The 27254-nt window shown below is 51.4% G+C and overlaps 1 protein-coding gene across 5 annotated transcripts; it reads left to right on the top strand.

The window, feature by feature from the left end:
- Window positions 1-623: 623 nt before the first annotated feature.
- TRIB2 (tribbles pseudokinase 2) lies at window positions 624-26940 on the top strand. 5 transcript variants are annotated; one of them, XM_072771041.1, is made up of 5 exons: window positions 627-735; window positions 1749-2036; window positions 2262-2517; window positions 7400-7692; window positions 24468-26940. In XM_072771041.1, exons 4-5 carry the CDS (start codon window positions 7538-7540, stop codon window positions 24934-24936), a joined length of 624 nt encoding a protein of 207 aa, XP_072627142.1. In that variant the 5' UTR covers window positions 627-735; window positions 1749-2036; window positions 2262-2517; window positions 7400-7537; the 3' UTR covers window positions 24937-26940. The 5 variants fall into 5 exon arrangements, with proteins under 5 accessions (XP_072627140.1, XP_072627142.1, XP_072627139.1 ...); XM_072771039.1 differs by having other exon boundaries at window positions 624-735; window positions 1749-2517; XM_072771038.1 differs by lacking the exon at window positions 627-735 and adding an exon at window positions 824-1541 and having other exon boundaries at window positions 1749-2517.
- The last annotated feature ends 314 nt before the right edge of the window (window positions 26941-27254 follow it).

Raw genomic sequence — 27254 nt, 5'->3', positions numbered from 1 at the left:
GGACACCAGCGCAAGGCAAGCAATTGTTTTCTCTTTAAACGAGGACTAGGGTGCTGCGTGGGGGGAAGATAACGAAACTAAATTTTTGAAACTACACGCGGCACCACTTGTGCAAGCGATCCCCGAGACAGGGAGGAAGAGCTCCTGGCGCCGAGCAGCATCTGGAGCGCGGTGGCCCGATGCTCACAGGACGCCCGGCTCTCCGGGGTTGGGGGGTGGGGGGAGCGCGGGGAGGATGCGCTCGGTACGCGCAAGTCCACACCGCGCGCCACCGAGCTGCTCCGGGGAGACGCGTGGGTACCGCGTGGGTACCCCGGGGGCGCCGCGAGCCTCCTGGGTCCCCCGCGCGGGTGCGCTCCCGCCCGGGCCGCGGAAGGATATCGCGCTGGGGGCCGAGCCGGAGGGCGCCGGGGCCGGGAGCTCGGCAATGGCAGTGGCCGCGGCCGGCGGGCGCGGGGAGCCGCCCGAGGACTGGCAGCGGCGGGGCTGATTGATGGGCGCCCGGCGCAATGAGGGGGGCCCGGGCGGGGGCGGGGCGGGGCCGGCCCGGGCTGAGCCAGTCGCGGGGGCCGCGGGGGCCGCGGGGGCGGGGGCTCCGTGGAAATGTGTCGGTGACATTGAATGGGGAGACTGAGCGCGAGCCCGGCGCGCGCGCGCACACACGCGCACACACGCGCACACACGCGCACACACGCGCGCACACGGGGCCCCGCTCGCTCCGAGATCCCCGGCCACGTAAGTAACTATTAATACCGCGTCGCCGGGAGTTGCGGGCGTGCTGAGCTCGGGGACCGGCCTCGGGCACCGTCGGCCACCCCCCCCCACCCCGCGCGCCCATCCCCCCCTTCAATTTTAAATACACATTCCTCTTACCTCCGGGGAAGAAAGAAAGAAGAAAGAAGAAAGAAAGAAAAAAAAATAATAATAATAAAAGACGAAGAAGAAAAGCCATCAATTTCCTCCAAAACAAACCCCACCGGGCAATTTGGGTTTAGGGTCCGGGGGAGGCGGAGTGGTTGCAAATTGCTCCAAGGCAAGATCCAGTTATCCAGCGGGAAAGGAGCGCGCGGCAGGTTGGCCGGGGGCGCATCCCCTTCCAGCGCCCGCAGGACCCCCCCCCCGCCCCTCTCCAGCTAGCCCTCCCCCCGGAAGCTCGTGCCGGGGGAACCGGAGACCATTGATCTACCCTCGTCCCTGCCTGCACTTCTCGCTTTATTCGGAGGACGGGCTGCAGCGCGAGCGAGGGAGCGAGCGAGCGGCGACAGCATGAGCCTGTGCTGACCTCCGCCCGGCGGGCCGACCCGGGCTTTGTCGCGGTCCCTGCGCGCGCCCCGCGCCCCGCGCCGCCACTCTCTGCCCCACAGCTTCTGCGACCTTTTGTTGGCAGCGCTGACCGCTCCAAGTTAAATGCTCCTTTGCCATTCTTTTTTTTTTCTTTCTTTCTTTCTTTTCTTTCCTTTTTCTTTTTTTGTCTGTTTGTTTAAATTTTGGAGAGCTCTTGCGATCTTGGAAAAGCCTCACACGCCATCTACAGTTAAAACGTAGGTAGCTCCTCGCTCCGCCGGCCTCCCCCCCCCCTTCCACGCCCCCCACCCTTTCCACCAAAAAAAAAAAAAAAAAAAAGGGGGGGGTTTGCAGCGCGGATTGTGTCTGCCGTGCAGCGCGAGCCGGTAGACCCGTGCTTATTTCCTTTTTTTTTTTTTTTTCTTTTTCCCTTTTTGTTTGGTTTCTAACGCGTCGAGACCCAGCGGCTGCCGTGCGCGCTCCTCCAAGATTGCACAAACTAGACAGCAGGGCTCCTCCGCCCCGTCCGCGCTTCGGAAGCCTGCGTGGGGATCGCCTCGGGAGACCTGGCGCTGCGGCTCCCCGCCGTAGCAATCGGGTGGCTCGTCTAGACCCACGTTGGAAGGAGACAGAGAGAAAGAAACTAAAAGTGCGGAGACTCTGCAAAATCGCCGGCTGCTTTGGGGTAACAAAAGGACTCGGAGTTGCTGCGGACTGAGCGCCCCCGGGAGCCGGGGCTCGGAGCCGACCAGGTGCCCGGCGGCGCCCATCTGGGGGCTTCTCCCTCTCTCTCCACGTAGCCCCCTTCCCGTCCCCTCCCCTCGCGAATCCTTTTAAAATCCGTGGCACGGAGGCGCCTGCAGCCGCGCTCGCCAGCGACTCATCATCTCTCCAGCGGGGGTGCTTTTTTTTTTTTTTTTTGTCTGTCTGTCTGTCTGTCTGCCGAGTGCGATCCCCACACTCATGAACATACACAGGTCTACCCCCATCACAATAGCAAGATATGGGAGATCGCGGAACAAAACCCAGGATTTCGAAGAGTTGTCGTCTATAAGGTCCGCCGAGCCCAGCCAGAGTTTCAGCCCGAACCTCGGCTCCCCGAGCCCGCCCGAGACTCCGAACTTGTCGCATTGCGTTTCTTGCATCGGGAAATACTTATTGTTGGAACCTCTGGAGGGAGACCACGTTTTTCGTGCCGTGCATCTGCACAGTGGGGAGGAGCTGGTGTGCAAGGTAAAGAGCCCGGGGTTTGCTGGTTTGGGTTTTTTTTTTGTTGTTTTTGTTTTTTGGGGGGTGCTTTTTTGTTTTGCTTATTGTCTTTTCAAAAGATTCCCCGGGCCCGTTTGGAGGGCGGGAGGTCGCCAAGCTCCGGAGCCCCCGGAGGAGGGAGGCGCGCGGGATAATTCTCCGTGGCCTCGTTAAAAAGGGGCTTTATTTATTTGTTCACGTTCGACTAGTTGCGAAGTTTTTAGAGCGTTGCAGACAATGGGGCGGGCCGCGGCGGGGGCGTCCCGGGGAGAGCCCCGGGGTCGCGGGCGCCGCGAACACGCGCGCTCCCCAAGGCCCGTGGGGCGCCCCTGCGCGGGGTCGGGGCCCGCGGCCGCCCCAGGGCTGTCTCCCCGACTGCCGCCCTCCCCCCCCTTCCCCTCCCGCCGTGGAGTAGGGAATCCCCCGCTCATTTTAGGGCACTGATGACCGGGTTCCTTTCGCAGCCATTGTTCTTAGAAGCGTGCAGGTGTTAAACCTTTGTTCCGAAGGTGCCCTTTAAAGGAGACACACAAAGGTGTCCCCTCTGGCTGAGCCAGGGGCCCAGCGCGCGGGGAAGGAGTTTACAAAGAGCTCCCTGCTGCCTGCAGCCTGGAGAGGAGGGCTGGGGGTTGAAATCAAAGCCGCAGGCGCACCTTTGGGTGTAGGAAATAGTGAGTCCTTGGCTCCTTCTCTGTGGTCTCCTTTCTGCTCATCCTCCGGACTTCCGTGCCTGAACACCCCCCCACCCCGACACCCCCCTCCGTCACCCCCCCCCCCACCAACACACCTTTGCCTGTAGGGTTTACAGGCCGGCTTCTGGAGCCCCTGGGATTCTCACTGCTAATACAGAGATGGGCACTTCAGTTTCCTTTTTGTCTTTGACCCCCAACAGTGACTGGGGTGTCTGTGTGTCTTTGTGTGCGCTCCAGAGGAGGGGATGAGAAGGGGAACAGTTGCAAAAAAAAAAAAAAAAAAATAGAATAGAGCATACTGCTACCCCGGGCATTGGGACATAGATCAGGAATTCATTGTCACTTAATTTTATATTCGGTCACTCTTGGTTTTTCTTGGGAGGGGGGCGGCGGGTAAGGGGGTGGTGAGGAGTGAGGACCTCTGCTCTCTTTGAGATGGGCACTCTGCAGAGCTGTGCTACGAATAAAACATCGCGCTTCTCTACCATTAACCACAGATTGCCTTATTTCGTAGCGGACTGGAGCCTTTTCATTGTAAATATGGGTTTTGTGGAGGTCTTCAGTCAGTTTTGCAATTGCTCAGTTCAGATCTCAGGGGGAAAATCAGAGACTCTTTAAATAGAGCTCTCTGCTTCTAGGGAGCATTTGGTATTTTGCATCTCCTCCCAAGTTATTGAGACCCAGAGCAACTGTGCCCGGTTAACCAAAATTCGGTAGGCTATTCAGGGCTGGATTGAATTCTCAGAAGACCTGCAAGGTTGCACAATAGGGGAGTCATCCTTTGAAATGAATGAATTCCACAGAGCTGCCACTCTCCTGTGAAATATGCACAATCGCCCAGCAGTGAGAGTGTTCACTCCCTTTGCTCAACTTCGGTACAACATTTTAATATTTTTCAAAGGCTGGAGACGCTTGTAAGTAAAGGGACTCTGCCTTCAAAGTCTGCAGGAGCATCTTGCTGTTATTTCTTTGTTTAAAGGCAGAGGGGACTTGCCCCTGTTCTTTCTTTCTCCCTCCAGACTCCTCAAGACGTTATTTCCCTTTGGGCTGACCTTTCGGTGTCATTCATAGACTTGCTCTTTGGCTTGAAACTGTACTTAATCGGCTGGTTTAGTTCTTGCAAAGATTGAATCGGCCCCTCAGCAATTACTGTGTGGCTGCAAGTGGATTTAAGTGCAGTATCATTGTTCTGCTTGACACAGGTCATCCCTTTAAGACACGGCAGCCCGGTTTCCTGCAAAGGCTGCAAGACTTTTTATGCAAGCAGAGTTGTATGTGTCCTAGGAAGCCCCAAGTGGTTTTTATAAGGCTGCTTCCACGAGCTACCCCCAGATACACGGTGTGAACTCAGTTTACCGCAGGGCACTGTGAAATCTGCACATTGAATCAAGTTCCGTTTCGTGTCTCAGAGTAAAGAGTTCATGTCTTCCAGCTCCTTGTTGACCCAAGGAAAAAGTCTTTGCAAGACCAGACCAAATGTAAAGATGCCATGACTAGAGAGGACTGCAGAGAGAATTCTACAGGACCCTCTTTGGGATCATTTGACCAAAATAATCAAGCCTGTTTATTGTCTCCCTGAGCCTACTTTAAGCTAGCCAAATGAAGGAAGGCAGCTTTAGGGGGTCTTTACCTTATCATTTTCATGGAAATGCTGGTAGCTACTGTGCAGATTGACATAATTACTATCTTGGAATAATGGGCACTTTTTTTTTTTTTTTTTTTTTGCAAATGCTACTAATGATGGCCTGATCTCACTGCCTTATCTCAACTGTCACATTATATAAGTAAGGCTCCAAATTAAACATTTAAAAGAAGCTGGCAGCCAGGCTTATGGCTGGGTTTTGCATTTGAAGGTGATGGTTTAAATACCAGTCCCACCCTATAAATGCCTATTATAGCTGCTACTAAAAGTTTGGTTCTTACCCATTTGGGAGAACAGAGGTGTTTGTTTTATTTTTCATCCTCTGTCCACCATCTTGGAATTTGATCTCCTCCAGAGGGTATTGGCTAGTCCTTGAAGCTGCCATGAATATGTTGTCTTGTTTGTTTGTTTAAATTTCTGTGTCCATCATCAGTGGGACAGGATTAACAGAATGAAGGTGTGGAGCAGAAATCACCATGTATTTTTTTTTTTTTTTTCTAGAAATGCAACTTGAGGGAGGAGGGTATTACAAATCATTGTGACTCCATGAGCACTGGCGACAGAGCCTGCAGCCTGGTGCTCCAGGACACATCGCCCCCGTTATATAACACGGAGTGTTTACATTAGCCACTGCAAGACGTTTATTACTCTCTGTGAAATTTTTGAGGGTTTCCTAGGTTTCTGCTGCCCGCAGTCTGGGTGTTAAAGTTGACTCAGGCATTTCAGATTCCTAATTGAACGGACCTCTGAGGTCACTGCTCGTAGGTCATCATTTGACAGTATCAGGGTGTGATTTGTGGTCTCTGGAGATGTTCAAGTATTCATTCTTAAATTCTAGGTTATAGTGGCGGCAGCTGTGCCGCCTTCCTGAGATGCCTCATTATGGTTCATTCACAACGTTACTTTGCTTCCTCGCCCTGGGTTAGCACCAGCCCTCCTGAGGTTCTTTCTATCCTTGTTTGACTCACAGATTTCTTCCGATTTTTTGAACCTGAGGGCGATTTAACTTAAATCATGGATTCTTAAGTGGCAGCCTGTGTCCCTGGATGGGGTTCCGAAGGCCAGCGAATCCCCTTAAAATGAATCCAGTATTATTCTGCACGCATGGGAGAATGGGCATTGTCAGCCAGGAGGGGACAGGGCTTTGATCGGGTTCTCACGTGGGATCCGGACCCCAAAAAGGTCAGCGGGGTTCTAAATCAACGTCTTCAGTTTAGGAAGAGGAGGGAGGCCCGGTGACCCTGAGTGCTTTATCCATCTTATCCAGATTACTGGTGGCCAAGCCAGGATTAGAGCCTCAGACGGGTGATTTCTAGGCCACGCTGCAAAACGAGGATCAAGGAGAGGGTGTTCTAACTAATGAAAAAGATTTAAGAAGCTAAATGGTTGTTGCTGGAGCATTCTTGGCCTGCAGTGCTCTCCAGCAGAGCACCTCGCGCCTGCCCCTCACTCCTGCAGGCGCAGAATGGAGTCATGTGCCCACATTCCCAGGCAGATAGTAAAACCACATTCCAAACCCAGGGATTTGTATTCCTGATTTACTGGAGGTCTTGAAATGAATGAAAGCTTTTTCTTATAACCTCAACGATTCTCTGTAGTCTTAATTCCTCTTAGGGTGGTTTCAAAAAGGTATTGAGGATGGATTTTCTTTTTAAATAACCCCACAATGAGGTGGCATTTCACAGGCTAATTTTGATTCATAGAAAATCATTGCATAACTGATTCATTGAGCTAGATAGCTGTGGAGGGAGTCGAGGAGCGTGTCTGCTTTCCTATTAAGGACTGTGTGTCCTATTCCTAGCTCTGCCGCTGGGGCTCTATTCGCCTTGCTCTCTGAGCCTCCATAGCCACGTCTGTAAAATGAAGCTATGGAATTAGAGGACCCTGAGGCAACGTCTACGTATTTACTCTGCTAATTGCTAGTATGTTGTAGGGTCCTATACAACGCAACTGGCACAGCACAAACTATGTTGCTCACAATTGCCACGGTTGGATAGTGATGTACGTTTTTTTTCTTCCGTTTCATTTTTGGGAGGAAAATAAGACGCTGTCTGCGCAACTTAGCAGGGGGTCACTTGCAGATTTTGCCTTATTTCTGTAAACCAGTGATGGGGGTAGAGAGGAAAAAATGCTAAGATGTCTCATTTATGCACTGTTTTACGTCTTGCAAAGCCTTTTTACCTCCGTTATCATGTAATATATATATGTATATTTATTTATTTATTTATTTATTTATTTATTTATTTATTTATTTATTTATCATATAATCTTCCCAACACTGAGAGTCAAGTGTTGTTTGCCCATTTTCTACATGGAGGTTCGGAAGCTCAGAGCATTTGGTCAAGGGAGCATTTGGGGATGAGCAAAGATAAAGGACAGCTGGGAGCAGTCAGGGCCAGTGTGGTGTGCATCCAGGTTCGGTCTGCCTTTCGTCCCCATCAACAGCCAATGCCTTGGGAGGGGTCTGCATGCTGGCAGTTGGCTCTAGAAGGGGCACCTCTGACTCTTGGTCTTGTTGTGAATCCCGTCCTAGGTGTTCGATATCAGCTGCTACCAGGAATCCCTGGCCCCGTGCTTTTGCCTGTCTGCCCACAGCAACATCAACCAAATCACCGAAATTATCCTGGGGGAGACCAAAGCCTATGTGTTCTTTGAGCGAAGCTATGGGGACATGCATTCATTTGTCCGCACCTGCAAGAAGCTGAGGGAGGAGGAGGCGGCCAGACTGTTCTATCAGATTGCATCGGCCGTGGCCCACTGCCACGACGGGGGGCTGGTGCTACGGGACCTGAAGCTGCGGAAGTTCATCTTTAAGGACGAAGAAAGGTGAGTGTCATTCCTGTCCGGACCTGGAACTCTCACGGGCTGCTCAGGAGCGGCTCGCTTGAGAGGTTGCAGTGGACATTATCGTGCTGGCCGCTGTCCCGGCGAGAAGGCAGGGTGGGAGGGCGAAGGAGGTGAATGAATATTGCAGTGACTTAAGTGCCCTGGGAAGACGGGCTGCTGCTGCTCCAGCGGTGTTACTGAATGCTCAGAGGTCAGGCGCCAGGACGGTCTGCGACCTGCTAATTAATTTTGTTTTGGTGTCGTGAACTCTGAAGGTGGCTGGAAGCCTCTGTGGCCTTTTCAGTGTGCATAAAGCACGAGTTTTGCTTTTGAAATAATCCTGCCTTCCGATCGGCTCAGTGCCTGGCATCAGTCATTTAGAATCCATTCATTGATTCCCCCACTCAGTAGATGTTTCCTAAGTGTATACGTGTGCATTGATACAGCGCGTGTGTTATTCATCACAAATCTCAGTAATGTGAATATCAGCGTGCGTTAGTTGGTCAACTCACCTACAAAGGAATGTTCCAAGCCCTAAATGAAAATTATATATGGGTCAGATGGGAACTGGGGGCTGGGATGTCAGTTCTCACTAGGACTTGGAAGTCAAGAGAGTTCTTATCAGAGAGGTGATTTTGGAGCTCACCTGAAAGATAAGTATGTTCCAGTGTGCGAAGGACCGGCATGCCAGGTAAGGAAGTTGCCAATACACATGCAAAGCGAAGTGAAGGTCTGGGTTATTGTGGGGGACAGCTGGGCAGGACGCTGGGCATCTGGGTTCCATTCATTGTTCTTCCATTGGCTCGTGACATTCTGTTGGGCAAAGCCACTTGGGGCCTGCTTTCTCTTCGATTGTACAACTCTTCTGAGCCACTTTTTTTTTTTTTTCTTTTGAAGAGTATACTGTTGTAGAGGGATGGAGGCAAGTGATTTATAATCATTGCTGACTATTCCAGAAATTGCTCCAGAATTTCTACCATAATGACCTTGGGCTTCCTCAGCTCCTACTAGAAAAGTGGTTGGCAAAGCAGAGATCCCATTGTCACAAAGCCACTGAGGACCATCTGAGTGCAGAGCTCGCGCATACCTCCCTCAACAAACATATCTGGAGGATTATTATTTTTTTTTTAATCTGGAATATCTTTTATGTGTCTGGTGCAGATCTGGCTTTTCACCCATTCTTCCTGCCAGTTAGCCTGCCGTGTACCCAGAGGCGTATGATATTTTAGGTTACTGCTTATAGGTGTCTGTTGATGTCCTACGTGACAGATCTAGAATGAGATCCAGTGATGTCTCCTTCGGTTTTGTTCATCTTTATGGTCTGAGCTCATTGGGAAGTAAATGGGAAGCATTTGGGGATGAGCAAAGATAAAGGGCCTGTGGTTACTTAAACCGAATGCAATAATCTTGTGACAGTTTATCATGCAGCTGAGTGGTTATTGTTCCATATATTTTACCCATAAACAGGTGTCTTAGGCATTCATGGCAGCTAATAGCCTGGTCTCTGATAGTGCACGGTTTTGACTCTTACTAACAAACAGAGGAATAGGGAGCTCACCTAAGATCTCGAGTGTGGGGCGACATTTACATTTTCTCTTCTTCAGCTCAGCTGCCTCTGCTCTTGCAGTCTGGAGACTCAGGTTCTCGTCCCGGGTTTGCCTTTAATACCCTCTGTGACCTTTTAGTTTGGTCCTTTCCTCCTGGCCCCAAGTTTCTTATCCTTTTATTGTCCTGGCTCTGTTTTACTGGTTCTGAGGTCCTTCTGAGTTATAACATTGGGTATGTGCTTCATTGAGTATTCTCACTGGAAGTTACATACACATCTGACCCCAACAGACTGCTGACAAAGGTAGTTCCTTTGTCCTTGTGTGTTCCACCTTTCTTGGAAATGTAATAACTGTAATTACAAAAATAAGAGGTGGTAGTTGGAGACCACTATTAAGGTCCTGCTATCAGGTTATTGTTGGCCTTACCTCATTCTCTCTGCAAATGGGGGGATGGGCATCATCATGTTCATTTTATAGAGGAGGACTCCAAAATCTTCTGTGAAGTCTCAAACTTAATAGACAAGAAAGAGCTGAAGTAAGGACATATTCTTTATTAAATCAGCTCTCAAGAAATTCATTTGCTTGCCACGAGGAGTAAGAGCAAATGAATGCCCTCTCTCCTGGGGATCCAAGTTTTTAAACATCACCTTTGACTGTGTGTATATCTCTCTCTCTTTTTTTTTTTTTTTTTCAAGATTTTACTTTTATTCATGAGAGACTCAGAGAGAGAGGCAGAGACACAGGCAGACGGAGAAGCAGGCTTCATGTGGGGAGCCCGATGCGGAACTCGATCCCGGGTCTCCAGGATCACAAAGGCAGATGCTCAACCACTAAGCCACCCAGGTGCCCTGATTGTGTCTCTTTAGAGAGGAATTTCAGACACCAGCGAGTATACAGGGTGGTGCACCCAGTGATAGCACACACATGGTAAATACATATTTATGAAGCGAGTCACAGTAGGTGGACTTCCCCAGGTCACAGAACATGGGAGCAGGTGTGGACTCTAGGGTCTCCAGAGGGCTCATCCCTCAGTCGTCTCCTGTTCCTGCCTGGAATCAGAGTCCCAGAGGTGAGGGTGCTGGCCCCAGTGCCCACAGATGGCTGGAAGCAAATAAGGGGCTGAGTCACACCTCACATTTGCTGCTGCAGGCCTGGCTTGTCCTTTATGGGAAGTTAAGAGTGCCCAGGAGCACATGGTGGCAAAGCTGAACTCCTTGATGTCCCAGGGCCTAGAGAAGAAACATGAAGATGTCAAAAGCTTCCAACGCTAGGACTGTGAGTCTCTGGCTCTGAGTTTAGTGGTGTTTGACTTTTGCCAAAGAGCAGGACCCTGTCTAGAAAGATCTAGAAAAAAGTATCCCGTATGAATGTGAAACTAGAACACTTCACTGGAGTAAGCATGTCAAAGCTAAATCCTTTTTACCTTCAGAGAGCATTTTCCTTCTGAAAAAGGAAGCATCAGTGACAGGGAGGAAGCTGGTCATCACACGTCCCCAGCATATCTGACAGGACTTGAGCCCGTGCAGCCCTGCCTCCGTGAGGGACCGTCAGAGAGAACAATAACTCCTCGTCTGATGGACGAGGTGACTGGGTTGCCCAGGAGTTAAGTGACCTTGCTCAAGGTCGTACAGCCAGCATGCTGATGATGGAGCCAGCCTGGAAATCCTATCGTTTCACTCCAGAGCTCTTTCTCTACCCCACACCGTGCTGAAGTCCCGGTGGACTTGCTGTTCCTAGCCTGACAAATGTCTCTGTCTGGGCAGCTCTGAGAAGGTCACTCTCATTTTCAAGGACATTCTAAATGTTCTCATCAGTAGCCGACAGGAACTTTTTCTCCAGCCAGCTGTCAACTTTTGTGAAAGAGGAATAATGCCTTGTAGGCTTCCTCCTTATTGTTTTGTTTTTTAACGTCTCGATTTCAGAGTGGGACACTCTGGGTTTGTCACTCGATGCATTTCTCCCTCTGTACGTCCCAGCAGTCATTGAGTTTCACGGCAGAGTTCCTCTTTGTTGGTCTGCACAGTGGCCTGCATGGAGCGACCCGTCTGTTTTTTTTGAGGGGGACAGCAGCCAGGGACCTCACTGGGGACCAGGCTCCTGGCAGCCCTCACCATCCATCCCAATCAGCAGGACTTCATCAATAGGTATTTGAATAGGACTGAAGCCTATGCCTCTCCTGACAACATCCAGCATCCAGCGTGTGAGAAAACAATGGGTTGAATTTGAAAGGCTTTTGAAACGGTGAAGGATGGAGTCTGTCTGTTTTCTGACCCTTTATGCATTGGTCCTGTGGGGGAAAATCTCAGAAGAGGCCTTTCGAAGCCCTATTTTATTGAAGTTTCAAATCACCAGACCCCTCTTTTGTGCATGATCTTCTCTCTCTCAAGGATGTGCGTCTTATTGTCTGATGCTCTTGTAAGGGATTGAAGGTGAAAGCATTACATAGTGAAGTTGGCTGAGCCCCACTGGGTGCAGAACCAGACCGGCCTGTGAGCTGACTCCTTATGAGTGGATTTCCGATTCTGGACCTATCTGTAGCTGAATCCGGGACCATCCATGAAAGGGTTCTTGGTAGAACTGTCAGGGCCATTAGTCCAGTTTCTCGAAAGCAGCTCTGACGACATTATGCACACGCGCCACCCCATGTTACGTGAGGGCCTGATGCCAGGGTGCCTTCTGCTTCTGTGTCAAATTAGCAGCACTGCAGGGCCTTTGGCTTCTGTTTTATTTTGATTTGGGTTCTAGATTCGCATTCTGTCTCTACCACTCCTTAGCTGTCTGGTCTTGGATGAGCCATTGAATGCCCCTGAGCTGCAGATTCCTCAGGGCAGAAATTAGGACTGCATCTCTGTCGGGGGCTGTGAGAGTGAAATGATCCAAAAGCACACAAGGTGGGGCAAGTGCTGAAAATAGCCAATGGCCAACTGGTCCTGAGGTCATTGATAAAATGGTGCCGTTGTGAACGAGCCATTCCCAGGGCGCCCGAGTCCTGTGGAGAATGTGCTCCAGCTCTTAGGGGATCCATTTCACAAGCAGTGGAACCCTTGTGATGTGAAGGGTTGGATTTAAGCCATACCCTCTTTTCTTGCTGAATTACAATCATTGGATCATCAGTGCTGGAAGGGTGACCAACAGGGCGAGTGCAAAGGGGTAGAGTGTGAGCTCAGAAGGGCCAGAAGGTCGACAAGATGTACACACGGGAAGGTGGACACAAGGCACGTGCAGGGAGTGAAGGAGCCCGCTCTTCTGGCCTGGACCGGCCACTCTGTCCCCGGCCTTGTGCTGCTACTTCTCCTCCGTCCCTGGGATGTTTCTGCAGGGCAGAACTAAGGTGGTTTTGTTTTCTTTTTGAGGAAGTTAAGCCCCTACCCCGATTGTGCTCACCGTGGACACACCTTTTGCATCCTCAGTTCCTGTAGTAGAATCAGAGATGGGCTGTCGAGTGGGAGGGGCTGCGTGTGTGTGTGTGTGGGGGGGGTTGCAAACCCGAAAGAGGGCAGTGCCCAGGTCCCAGGAGGGTGTGCCCGTGTCCCCAGGCTCCCTCTCCTTGCTGGGCTGTTAGGCTGACCTACCTGGGCCGCCTCTTCCAGGAGGCCCCCTGTTTCACTCTGAGCCTCTGAGGGAAGGCCTGAGCTTTGGGAGAAGACCCATTACTCCTGTGTGGAGGCCGAGTCACTCTCTGGATTCCAGCCCCTGTTCCTACGCTAATTAGTAAACTTAATCTTGACAAGGTACATAACCTCTCTTGTCCAGATTGCTTCATCCGCAGAGTGGAAATAACCAGAAGACTTTCCTCATGAAATTAAATGACTTCATGCAGCTGATCCCAGGCCTTGGCACATAATCAGCCACGGACAAGCGGCAGCTCCCACTGTCTTCACCTCCCCACCCTGTGCACATAGTATCTGGCCCCCTGGGTGACATAGGGCAGCTTGCTGAGTCAGGATGTGAAGAGCCCTGGAAGGAGGTGCAACCTCAGGCTGCCCCAGGAGTGAGCCCGGGGTTCCTACAGCAGCTCCTGTTTTGCCAGCTTGCTTTCTCTTCTCCCTTGGGACCAGGCCCCTGGCCACCTCCCCACTCCCCGCCCCCCAGTCGCGATTCAGTGTTGACATTTCCCTGCGCAGAAATACCCCCCCGTGAATGGAGAAATATGCCTCTGTACATGTTTCTTCTTTGGTTAGATTTTTATCTCTTGACGTCACAGGTTGCATTTCCTCTGCTTTGTGGAAGCTGATCGGTGCCTGCTTCTGCAGGAGGGAGGCTGGACCCTTTGTAGAAACCCAGCAGCCCTGGGGCTCTCGGTGTCACCTGCCACCATCTGCACAGGCACAGGACCTACGTCTCCCGTGCGGCGGGTGCGTTTTCCTCCCCCCACCGACTGAGGTCTGTGTGCACGCTCTGTCTGTCTCTGCTCTGTGTCTCTCAGGTTGTTTCTATACTGGCTCTTCTTGTAGATCCTCAGCCTCCATTGAGGCTTCAATATCTAACAAAATACATACAGAGACCAGACTGGAGACCGGACCCTGCTTTCTTTCATCAATGACAATTTACGTGAAATGGTAGGCCCATTGTATTTTAGCAAAAGTCCTGATCTTTTTGAAGAGGCCAAGCTCCTGGAATCCCCTTCTTTCTGTTGACCACTTCTATGTACTTGGGGCACTGCCAACCCTTGGGGAAGGCTCACTCCCCCCACGTCTCCCTGGATGGGTTGGTGATCCCGCTTCCTGCAGCACCTGGACAGTCTCCTTGGATTGTCCATGTGCATCCCTTCGCTGTCCTCAGCTCCTGCTGGCCTGAGAGCTCCTGGGGGACAGAGGCTGTCTCATGTTCACTGCTGCTGGAACACAGTGGCATCGAATGAATGAAGATCTCCTTCATTGAGGGTCGGCATCTCAGATTGGATTCTCATGACAGAATGAGAGAGGTGGGGATAAGTACAGATCTTTGGCCTCTAGGGCCTTGCCCAGCCTGGGAGCCCTAGGAAACTAAACCGTATATACATCTCTGGAGACACCTTTTCAAAAAAGAGCTACTTTCATTGTTCTGCATCAAGTGAGAAATTAACCCATCATTCCCATTTCGATTTCATGATTTATGCAGAAGCGACATTTATTGAAGACACTGTTCCATGTCTGTGGTGGGGTGTTTTCATTTATGAAGGGCTTCCCTGACCATAGTTAGAAGGGAGAGGATCCTCAGAGTTCTTTGCCTAGAAATGGGCTAACTAGTAGGTATCCTTCAGTAGCATTCCTGGCTGAATTATTTACTGTTTTTGCTTAATAAATTAGTTGATGGACTAGTCTGAGACCCTGGGCAAGCAGAGCCAAGGGCCCAGCAGTAGGATTTCTTAGTCCTTCACTGAGCCATTTGACCTTGGCCTCCCTTCTCTGATGTGGCTTGGACATCATGAACCTAGAGTATCCAGCATGGTGCCTGATGCACCGCAGAGCCTTAAAAAAGGCAGCTGTCATGACTGCTCTTGGTCATCAGCTGATGGCCTTGGCCCTCACCACCGAACAACCTGGAGATTCATTTATTTATTCAGCAAATAGTGTTGAGCATCTGTCATGTACCAGGCACTGCTACTACAGTGCCCAGCGAGACTGGACCCTTCCCTCATGGGACTTCCATTTCAGCAAAATATTATCTAGCACCCACCGTGGACCAGGCCCTGTTCTAACTACGACACTTAAAAGAACTAATTTAATCCTGTTTAACTACTGGATTTTCATTAACCAGTTTAAAACAAACTGGTGGTATTATCACCATTTTACGGATGAGAAAATTGAGGCTCAGGATATCACAGCTAACCACTGGCAGACCTGGGGTCTGCACCCAGGACCATGGGGTCCCATGCCTAGGCCCTCAAATACCACCCTGGCTTTGGGAAATAGACACCAGGTAAAATAGCACCCCTTGTTGTCCTATCCATAGAAAGAATTGTCTCACACAATTAGGCCACAGGTGAACACCAGGAGGACCTGACCAGCCCTGAGTCTCGAAACTCAGTACTTGCTTTTCTCTGAGCGGTCACAGGCCACCCGTTAACCAACCCCACAGGCAGCCCTGTGATGTCCTGCGTTCCATTTTATGGAGTGGGTTTTATTTTCTCTACAGAACTGTAGAGTGGGGTCCGTTTATCTTTTCTGTCTTCCCTACCTGGCCCGGGACTAGCCTTGTAAATGCTTCCTGAATGTCTGGCAATTGACTAAATGGGTGTGTGAATAGCCCCTTATGCCCTGGAGGCATAAATATTATAAGAAAAATCCCCTAGACATATTGATGGCAGAAGGCAATGGATGGAAACACGTTTTAAATGTCCTTTTTCCAGCACTCTCGGGAGTCTCTCTAAAGCATGAAATAGAGTCAAGCCTATTTGAAATTCTTTGGACCTTAGAGAGTGTGGTTCTTAAGTAGAATCATGCCTACATACCCTGAACTCGAGACAGCATGTTGCAGATGGGAGCCTCCTCGACATGGGAGTCACACTATTTTGCAAACGTTTATTAAGCATCTATTATGTGCTACATGCAGCGCTAGGTATTGAGGGTATGAATGAGAATCCCGTCCGGAGAGCCCTCGCCTAAAGGAAGACATAGTGTAATAGTTACTTTTCATACCACGTTACAGAGAATGAGTGTGCACTAGTGGGGTCTCCAGGATCCAGAAGAAAGTATCCTAATGGCAGAGTGGGGTGCAGAGAATGAGGGTGTCAGGAGGAGATGGGCTCCTTCTCCGGTTGGGTGGAGTGAAGTAGAAGGGTGTCCAGAAAGGATGAGTAAAGGCCAAGAGGCACGAATGAGCCCTGGGCGGGGCGTGCTGGTGGAGAGCACCGTGGGGCGTCAGAGAGGGAAGCAAGGTGTAGGCCCGGGGTACATGCTCATGACCTTGAACTTGACCTGAAATCCACAAGGAGCCATTATAGGGTTATTTTTTTTTTTTCCTAGACAGGATGGGACAGGGTCCGATTGGGATTCTGGAAGACATGCAGGATGGCCTGGGGATGGGTATCGACTTCAGGAGGCTGAGGCTGAACCAGGACCCAAGTAGTGGGATCAAGGAGGGATGGTTAAGAGGCAGAATGGACCCCGGCCCTTTGATCCTCACAGATAGGGAAATGGGGAGGGAATGTCCCTCCTCCACGGTTCTAGAACGTGTTAGTGGTGTGACCCAGAGCAGAGCACAGATTTTCTGGCTCCCGGAACGTGTGTAGTATGTGCCTGGGCCATCTGGGTGAGCCCCGGGGTAGCACTCTGCCAAGTGGAAATCCCTGTGTGACGCCAGCGCTGGACTGCGGCTCGCGAGGCTCCCTGGGTCGGTGGGGTCACAGGGCCTGGCTGAGCCTGCTCCTGCCTTGCCGGTGGTGCACGGATAGGAACGATCTGGACCCCGGATCCGCCTAGGCCCAAGGCCGGAGCAGGACCTCGAGGTGTGCGTGGCTCGCTTTTCCTGGAAGACCCCAGGCTGGGGGGGCCCGCCGAGCACTGAGCTCTCGCCTGCCTGCAGCTTTGCTGAGAAGCTGGATCCATCCACTTGGGGTCAGGGGGTCCTTGGGGATCCCGTCTCCATGCAGAGGAGCAAGAGGCCAACAGAGCAGTGATGAGGGAGTGGGAGCTACACTGCCTTCCTTCCCCCCGCCCCCCGGCCCCGGGGAGGTGCAGGCCGTGCTCCAGGAGCATTGCCTTCCTGCACTGGGAAGGCCTCAGGGGTGGGAGGTGGGGTGGCCTCCCCCCTGTCCCGTGGCCGGGATGAGTCAGGGCGCAGACGACCCAGGCCTCTCTATTGTGACGGGGCCGCCGTGCTGCGGAAACATCTGGGTGCTTGTGTTGGATCTGGCTTCTCATCCCAACTGTGCTCCTCCCCAGCAAGTCGCATCATCTCGCTAAGCTGCGATTTTCTGGAACCCCTCAACTACGTCAGGTCGTGAGCATACGTACCACAGGATAGAACCAGCCGGCCCCGGCCTGTAGACTTCGCTCATCCTGAGCTAGAGCGTTTCCCCGGGGTTACCTGCTGATGTGGAAGCCGCTTGACCTGAGTGTCCGGCCTGTTCACTGAGTCTACACCACCTGGCGCCTCGGTGGTCCTCAGAGGCCACGACTGGGGAAAAAAAAAAATCTGTGCACATAGGAAACAGAATTATGGTGATGATTTCTCTGGCAGCAGAAATAGCATCGCGGCGTAGCCCCCCAGTGGGCCCCTTGCTCGTGCAACCGAATCGACAGCCAAGGGTGGCTTTGCAGCCGTGAGCAGAGCAAGGCGAGGTCTGGCTGCAGCTGACCTTGCTGGCTTGACCCTTGGCCTGCTCGGCCCCACCCCGTGGAGTGGCCTTCAGTGACTTCTCTGAATTCCACTGACCTCAGGCCACCGGACTTCCTGGCCCGGGCAGGCCCACTTGATCTCGCTGCCCTTCCAGCCCGGCCCCACCCTGGCCCACCCTGTCCTGCTGCCTTCCTGCTGCGGGAGCCCAGGGCGGTGTTTAAAGGTCTAAAAGCAGAGCGGGGCGCCTGGGGTAGGCCGTTTTTGCCGTTTTGGATGACATGCTAATTTGGAATCCCGGCTCTGCCACTCGCTTGCGAGGTGGCCTTGGACGAGTCGCATCTGCTTCCCGTAGCTCGGTTTCTTCTTCTAGTAAATGGGCAGGTCCAGCCACCTCTACCCAGCTCAGGAGCTCCAGGAGTTAGGTCATGGGTGCAAGAGTTCTGTATGGGGCCTAGAGCTGAATAAACCGGGGGCCGTGTTTGTTTCCAGAAACCCAGAATCTTCTTTCACGGGTTCTTTGACGCTAAGTAAATCCTGTGAGGCTGGTGCCAGGATGTGTTTCGGAGAGGCCACCCAGCATGATGGTCTCCCTGATGTGGACTCAGAGCTCGGTGTTCTCAGGTACCCCATAGGTGGCCTGGGACCTTCAATTCTCTGTGCCTCGGTTTCCTTATTTGCTAAGAAGCTTGCGTGCATCGTAACATTTGTCTTCAGTTTTGTTATGAGAAACAGAGATGTTGACTGAGCACGTCCCAGCATGCAGTAGGGGTCGAACTCATGGCTGCTATGATCGTTAGGACCGGGGTGTCATCTAGGAAGTGCTGCACGGTTCCTGTAGTTTAAAATCAAAGGAAACTGAAAAATCAGGAATTTTGAAGCTAGGGGAGCCCTTTCCAGGCCATGAGGCTGTGTTCTCATTTTGCAGAAGAGAAACTGAGGCCGAAGGAACCCGTGGTCCTCACGACAGGTGTCCTGTTCCTGCGACATAGAGGCCCAGAGGGAAGCACCCAGGCAGGCCTCTGCTGGGAGTGGCCGGGGCATCGGGACTTTCAAGGCCTGTGCGTGCTGCTCCACGGAGGCGGGAGTAGAAGCACGTCCTGCTGGTTCTGGCTTCCTCACCTGGCTGGGGATCCAATGGCACCGGGCCTGGTGCCAAGTCCACAGGCTGCCCCGTGGAAGCCTTTTTCATTCAGAAGTTAAAGCAAAGCAGGCTGGTTCCTGCCCATGCCAGGGACAGGTTGCAAAATGCATGCGGGGTTGCAGCTTCTTGGCCAAGTCAGTCCTGCCCCCAGGCTGATGGCTCTTTCCTCCAAGAAGCTGCAGGAGATAATCACCGTCATTCACAGCTCTTTGGTCACAAAAATTCTCCACCATCCCTCCGTCCCTTGTCACTTTCGGGAACCTGTGTTCTCCATGTACCATCTTTATTCCCACCGCCTCCACAAAGCCCATGCCGACCGCCTTAGTCGGGACTGAATGAAGTGAGCAGAATGAGCTGGACACATTTTGGGGGGTGGGGAAAGAACATTCCAGGCAGGGGGAGAAACAAGTCCAAAAGGCCCAGGAAGGAACGTGGGCACAGAAGTCACATCCACTTGGATCTGCCAGGGGCTTGTTCGTCTGTCTCCTCTAGGCCCTGGGCTTGAAGGTGGGGGCTTTATCTTACCACCAAGTTCAGTTAGCGTTGCCTCTGGTTTCTGCACGTTTCCCTTGCTGGGCTTCTCAGCAAATGCTGTCTTTACACTGTCTCATTGTCTCCAAAAAGCAGAGAGGATGGGTGTTACGAGTCCTGTCCTATCCCCAGTGCCTAGCGTCAGTGCCCTCATGATTAGTGGGACGTTTGAATTTCTAGGACCACCGATGCCCTTTACCCGGGAGTACGTAATTCCATCCAAAGTCCAGTAATTCCCACAGGAGACAGGAGAAGTTGTAAGACTGTTCGTTCATACCGTCCCAGGCTGACAAGTGCTGCAGGTGCCCCTCCTGGCCCTCACCCCACACGTGCTTTCCGGAGGAGACAGCGGCAGCCCTGCTCCCCAGGGGGGCACAACCAAGCCCCGGAGACCTTCTGAGGGCCCCTGCAATAGGACAGCGAGTCCCTGGGGACTGATGCTGGAGCTGCAGCGTGGCCTCGGGTTCCTGACATGTGCGCACCCTGCAAGGCCCTTGTGTAAAGACATAATCCAGACCACTTGCCTTGACCCCTGCCTGGGAGTGATGTAAACAAGGTCACGGTGTTCCCAGCAGGAGGCGAGGTCAGAAGTACGCTTGCGAGTACGTCCTCCCCATCTTTCTCTGGGCTTCTCTTTTCTTCTCACCTCCCCTGCTTGGGATGTCTGTGCCCCCCAGGCCGGCTCTCCCTGACCCCGGTTGCGTGTGTGCTGCCAACTTTGAGGAGGCCTGATTGACTGGGACAGCCCAGTTCTGGTTTCCTACGCCAGCTGCTCAGGTGAGCCAGACTTGGGGCTGGCTGCTCGGAGCCCAGGGAGGGAGGAGCACCCAGCTCCTAAAAGGCTGCCCTCGCCAGACGGGCTTCCTCACCCTTTCTGAGCATTAGGCTCCTGTCCACTGAAAGGGGTAATAATACTGGCCTTGGAACTTGATTTTATCAACTTTGGACAGGAAATATATGTAGCTACCCAACACCTGTCTAGGTACATAGATGGTGTTTGGTATCTGGTACCTAATAATTTTCAAAGCCTGAATTTGGACCCAGGTCTCTCTGACTTCAAGACTGAGAGCTGACCTGGTATATAGGGGGCTGTTGTGGCGCAGTGGACACTGAGCCGAACGTGACAACAGATCCGGACTCTCCCCACCTAAAGCCTGGCTCCTGAAGGGAGGAGGCCGAAGTGGCAGGTGCATCAGCCCAGGGGCAGCTAAGCATCAGCAGCACTTGGGGCGCACTTTCTACTGCACTCTCGGGTTGACTTGGTATTTGCCTCTCCTGGAGGTGGGAGAGGAGAGAGACAAAAGCCAGGGAAGGGCATTCATTGACAAGATTGAACCCTTAGCCATTTCTGAAGGTGTTTTTCTTTAATCTGGAGAAGGATTCTAGAAGAAGGATCAGGGTGGAGGTAGGGTCCCTGCCGCCTGGGAGAGGGGGTGGGTCACAGGGTGAAGCTGAGAGTCACAGTCTTGGGTTATAGCTTGGAAGAGGATAAGAATGGAAAAGGGCTTCAGATGTGGTTTAGCATAAGGAGCTTGGGGTGGTGACGTCTGTCTCCTGCAAGGGCCGAGCTAGCAGCAGCTCAGGTCTCTGGAGGCACATCTGTACCCACCCTCACCCCTCCAGGGACTGAGGTATTGGAATTTACAGCCTGTGCCCCGTGGGTGCTTCACCTGACATCCACTTAATCCTGGCTAGGTGGGCAGAGCGGGGCTGCTCCCATATAGACGAGCGCACGGGAGCTCCGAGGGGTTGATGGTGTGACTGTCCCTTTCACTCCCAGATTGAGCGTCTGCTGTGCTCTTGGTGCGGAGAAAGAGCAGCAAAGAGAGGTGATGTTCCCTACATACAAAACGACCTCAGCCACCTGCTCCTGAGCTTGTGGAGGTGGGACCGAGGTGATCACCCTGCAGCGACCAGGAGAATGGAATAGAGCATAAATGTGTGCCCAAACAAGTATAAATGCGTGGCATTCTGGGTGGCAGCGAGGGGCAGGAGCGTACTGGGGCCCGGGTGCTGCTGTCTATGGGACGGCCAGGCAAGGGCTCTGTAGTGAAGCTCATCTGCGCAGAGACTCGAAAGAAGTGAGTGGGAGTGTGAGACGTCCACGTGTCTGGGGGAAGCACATTCCAGGCAGGGACTGGGGGAGAACAGGTGCAGAGACCCCAGGAAAGACTGTGGTGGGTGATCGGTGTGTTTGAGGAGCAGTGAAGAGGCAGGAACAAAGAGGAAGCGGGGCAGGGGATGCAGTGGAGAGGCCCTAGGCTCACCCCACAGCCTCTGGGAAGAGGTCAGATGCACCTGCCTGAGCTGGCGGGCTGGAGGTGAGTTAACCCAGCTCCAGACCTGGATCTGCGCCTGGTGCTCCTCCCACTGGACCATCCCTTGTCCCACAGCTGTCATTGCCAGAGCTCTAGTTATTCCCATAATGTTTCTGCTGCAATGACTGTGACCTTGGAGGCCAGGAGTCTGGCCAGCTCCTGAATTGGGGGGCGGGGAGCAGTGGCCAGTGAGGATCGGGCAAAGGAAGCTGTTGGGAGAGCCCACCTGGACCCTGTTTGTGTCCTCTCCCCTCTGCCCCCTGGGTTTCCCCAACTCCCCTCCAATCTTGGACCATCCAGTGAGGCTGGTGTGGGTCCACCTCACCCACCGTCTTGGATTAGAAAGAGCAACCGGAAGAATGAGACTGGCTTTCAGTCCATCCAGTTCCAGGTTAGCACGTCTAGACCTTTCCTGCATCTGTAGGTCGGTAGCTTCAGGGGGAAGAACGTGTGTGCTGCAAGTTATAGTAGAACATGGGTGAGCACGTAAAGAAGACGTGTTGCTATATATTACACAATCCCAGAATGTGAAAACTGGCAGAGGCTTTCAGACTCTCTTGTCCAGATGGACGCACAACACTGTGAATGTACTTAATGCTCCTGAACTGTACAGTTAAAAATGGCTAAATTGGTAAATTTTATATACATTGTACCACAATTTAAAAAAATAAAATTAAAAAGAAGACTGTCCAACACTCCCCTTTAAGTTTGAGAAGCAGAGAGGTTGAGTCACCTCCTACCCACAGCCACACAACAGACGAGAGATGTAGTCTGGCCTGGAATCTCTCTCCTCGCTCCCAGCCCAGCACCTTCTCCAGAGACCACAGCCATTTATTGCTCATTGGCAGAGATGAGTACAGGGAAATCTTCACTCCCTAGTCTTTGACACTTGTGAAATCCAAGTTTTAAAGTTGACTCTAAGTTGAGATCTTAAGAGTCACCTCGGGATTTCATCCCTTTGTTTCCTATAGACAGCTAACCTGATGAACTGGAGCCTCGCCTTCCTCTGTGGCCTGCTTAGTAGCCGTGGTGACGGCCCTGCAAGGCTCAGACCTGCAGCCTGAGGGAGGAGGAGGGAGACCAACTAGTGGACCTGAGCCTCAAGCTCTGATTTAGCCCCATTGTGGTTTCTCTGAGCACTTTTCCTATTCTCTGCCCATTGGAGCCCTGTGACACTTTGGGACAATAGGGTAGAGGCTATGATGTGCACTTTTGAGATGATGGAATCAACTGGTCTGAATGACAGTGACCTCATAGGCCCTTGTAGGGCCTGCTACTCTCTGGGCTACCCTGACTCCAGCCCCTCATCCCTGCTCCATGTCATCTTCGTGGCAAGCCTTCATGATGTGATGGAACGGGACTGAGCCTCTGGGGTTTAACGTCTCCTAGAGCTCTGCTGTTGGAGGCTTCCAGCAAGGAGAATAGGACGATTTCCATTTTAAGCACTGGAGGGTCGCAATACTTAGCTTTCCACACAGGGGACGGCAGACCAGGGAAATGGGAATTCTTGGGAGGCCCCTGAGCCCAGGAGAAATGCTGGTCTCGGAGCTTCTGGCACCGGGTGGGGGATAGTCTTCAGTCTTGAGCAAGTCACGTTGTGTCCTAGTCCTCAGCTTCGTTCACTTGTAAGTTAGTATAGTTCATTTTACGAGTTTAACTTATGTCCCTAAGTATTTACTGAGCACTTATTTTTGTGCCCAATGGTCATATCAAGCCCTGCTGGGTGAGGATGAGTGCTGGACCCCAGAGTCTCAGAAGTCGGTGTGGAGTTTCTCTGCCTCTGTTCATGCGTGCCTCCGGGAGAGCCCTGGAGCCTGTCAGCTCAGTCGTCCTTCAGTAGCACTGGGAAGATTGACACACATACCCCTGCACACACATAAGAGAAACCAGTCACCTCCGTCTTGACACCTAGAGGTAGAGGTTACAGTAAAACTAAGGCAGATCGTTATCAGGACAAGGACCAGCCCCTGGGAGTGTGACGGGCCAGACAGGAGGCAAGTTCAACAGAAAATCTTGGAAAGAAGAAGGGCTTGCGGATGCCCTGGGTGGGTCAGCGGTTGAGCCTTCGGCTCATGGCGTGATCTCAGAGTGCCGGGACCAAGTCCTACGTCGGGCTTCCTGCGTGGAGCCTGCTTCTCCCTCTGCCTATGTCTCTTCTTCTCTCTCTCTGTGCCTCTCATAAATAAAATCTTTAAAAGAAGAAGAAGAAGAAGAAGAAGAAGAGGGGCTTGCGATGAAGTTGTCAGCCTTGGAAGGGCTTAGTTAATAGTAATGCATTCCTGTACGAACATTCCCCAGCTTTGCCTATGTCCTACAGAGAGGCAGCTTGGTAGTGGCGAAGGAGCAACAGGTTGACTAAGGAAGGTGTGGGGCCAAGTCTTCTCTATTTCCTAGTCAAAAGGCATTGGACAAATTACTTAAACTCCATGAGCCTTGATGTTCTTACCTGTAAACTGGAATCCTAAAATCTCAGATATCTAACAAAAGGACTGTTATAAAGCCAAAATGCCATTGAGTGAAAGGTCATTTTAGAATGTATCATGTCAACCAGAAGCTGGCCAGGGCTATGGAAAGAGCTACTGGGAGCTTCCCAGTTGGTTGGGTCTGAGTTCAAATCCTGTGAATCCCCATTACCCCCTAGATGTATCTGAGAATAGTAGGAACCTCCTAGTTCCTCATCACTGAGATGGGGCCATAATCATGTCATTTATGGTCTATTTACTTGCTGGAGGTGTGGGTCCCCCAATAGCTCTTAAGCTTCATGCAAATTCCCTGTCACTTATTCACTCCTGGGCCCCCCCCACCATGGAACAGGGTCTGGCACCTAGAAGGCCCTCAGTAAGCTGTGTTTGGCCAACCAGGTTGAATGAATGAATGGATGATCTCGGAAACATTAGAGCAGAAGCAATGACACTGTGATGAGATCCATGTGTGTCAGTATACCTGTAGGAGCTCACGCTGTCCTCTCTCTTTCAGGACTCGGGTCAAGCTGGAAAGCCTGGAAGATGCCTACATCCTGCGGGGGGATGACGACTCCCTCTCCGACAAGCACGGCTGCCCCGCTTACGTAAGCCCGGAGATCTTGAACACCAGTGGCAGCTACTCGGGCAAAGCAGCCGACGTGTGGAGCCTGGGCGTGATGCTCTACACCATGTTGGTGGGGCGGTACCCTTTCCATGACATTGAGCCCAGTTCCCTCTTCAGCAAGATCCGGCGTGGCCAGTTCAACATTCCAGAGACTCTGTCACCCAAGGCCAAGTGCCTCATCCGAAGCATCCTGCGGCGGGAGCCCTCAGAGAGGCTGACCTCGCAGGAAATTCTGGACCATCCTTGGTTTTCTACAGATTTTAGCGTCTCGAATTCAGGATATGGTGCTAAGGAAGTGTCTGATCAGCTGGTGCCGGATGTCAACATGGAAGAGAACTTGGACCCTTTCTTTAACTGAGCTCATGCCCCACAGAGACTTAGCAGGTACCAGGAGCGAGAGAGGGCAGTGGAAAGTCCTTCCAGGGGACACGCATCGCCTGGCTTGGTAGCAAGAAAGACACTGACACTCAAGTTTCTCGGTTCAAAGAAGGAGAACCTTCAAGGAGCTAGCTGAACATGTAGCAGGGGGGGCGAGAGATGTGGGGTGGGGGTCTGGGGTCGGGTCAGTGCCCCTGGAGCTCCTCTTCCCTGATGTAGCCCCCCGGAGACCACCCCTGTCAGTTGGGCTGCTTCCGCCTACCCCACTTTTCATTTGTTCCAAAATAGTTGCAGATCCCGACAGAATCAAAACTCTCTGCCTCAGACACACATCTTGGCATCGCACTGTTAGCTTTTAACTTCTTGTCACGATTCAGGGAAGGTACAATTGGCCAAGGATTTTTTTTTTTCTTTTTAAACAAGATAACCACCTATCTGATAATTAATGGGGTTCATTTAAAAAAAAAAATTCGGTGCACACAGACTGACCAGAAACCTGGGTGCTAAGCTAAAAGAATAGAAGTCCAGTTTTGTGTCTCTTAATTGCTCTTTTCAAGTCATTTCTTTTAAATAAACTATCTAATATCCTGGTCAGGAAATGACATGTTGATGCTTTGCTCCCTGAAGGGGAAAAAAAAAAAAATCTGTCCTTTAACAAGCTATTCTGTTCTGTGTCCATGGGTTTGTGGCAGGAAGCTATTAGAAGTCAAACGTCCAGATGCATTACTGCTATCAGAGTTTAAAGAAAGAAAGGAAAAAGAAAAGGAAGGGAAAGGAAAAGAGAAATTCACTCCTGAATTTTTTTTTCCTTCGAACGATGAGGGCTGCCTCGTAGGTGGTCCTCTCTGCTGGGCTGGGGGCAACGGGTGAGATCACGGGAAGTGCTTGGAATCTGAAGGTTTTGCAACACTCTGGTGGTCTCAGCTACACATTCTGTCCTTGTTTTATTGGAAACTAGTGAAACCAAGCAGGTTGTCCCACACGTATGAAATACAGGGCAGCTATTTCCTTTTCTTTAGGAAGAATGATCCTTTTGGCTTGGAAGGCCCTCTGGTTTGGACAAAAGCCCTCGGTTAGAGACAAGTGGGAAGAAAAAAAATCAGCCGGAAGCTAGGATGATATAAATAAAAACAGCTCTCTATCCCAATACGCACCTTTGTATTTTCAAGAATTCTTCTATTTATTAAGGAAAATGTCACATTGTGATGTATTAAGCCAGTACTTCAATTACGGGTTGACTTGGGATGACATGTTACATGCTGTAGTTAACATTTATCTATATATTTTTTTTCCTTGTTTGAGTATTTCTGTCCCTGAAATAACCTTTCGTTTGGCTTTTCTAGATAGCTTTATTTGATTTCGAGTGGCAAATGTTTTTTATTACGGCTTTTCTATTTGCTGTATGATACAGAACTCTTTTGGCATAAATATTTGTGTTTCCAGTACCTCAGTTGATTGGATTTTACTGCCTGTATACGTTTTGTGAAATGGTCATGTTTTTGGGTAGGTAACACGTGGACTCTAGTATGTAAATGTTACTTGAATCTGTGCTTCATTATAGTATGTGGCATGTGTGTGCAGATCTTGGATGCTTTATGCCTGCTTAGCAGGAGCCCGGCCTTCACATTCCCAGGAGGGCGGCTAACCGTTCATAGTCGGGAGACAAGGCGGCCATGGATTTGCCCTCGATTCTATTTTGATAATGGAAGATACGAAGGAGAGAGTTTTTTGGTTTTTGAGGGTGGGGGGGGTTGGTTTGTTTTTTTGTTTTCGTTTTTGTTTTGTTTTACATTCTGAAGATGGTGCTGTGTCGAGAAGGACCTGTTTCTCTCCCCCATCCCCTACTTTTTCAGAACCCCGTAGGAGGAAAGATCGATGATGTGCATGGTGGGAATCTATGGCCTCTGGTGCTTTGTCCTGTATTTGGTTTAATGTTTTTGTCCTAATCTCTTCAATCAATAAAATTGTGCGTATTTAACTAAAATTCTGAGGTCCCGCCAATTGCTGATTCTCTGCCATCTGTGATCTGTGGCCACCATGCACCAGCCAGGACCTCATATGTCCTTTGGGGGGTTCACTCTTCTAGGGTGAGGCCACCGCAGCTGTTGATACAAAGCAAAAACTAGCTTCCATCATGTTGGGCATATGCTGGCCAATTTCGAAGTAATATCACTGAATCAATCTTCACGACCACCTTCGGAGGTGTGAATTATGTCCCTATCACAGATCAGAAAATAAACCCAGAAAGATGCATAACTTGCCTGGGGTTAAACCACCTGTAAGTGATGGAGTCAGTCA

This window comes from Canis lupus, chromosome 12 (genome assembly GCF_048164855.1).
Source record: "Canis lupus baileyi chromosome 12, mCanLup2.hap1, whole genome shotgun sequence".
Lineage (NCBI taxonomy): Eukaryota > Metazoa > Chordata > Mammalia > Carnivora > Canidae > Canis > Canis lupus.
The sequence above is the reverse complement of the archived record's forward strand: the minus strand, read 5'-3'. Positions and strand labels throughout refer to the sequence as shown.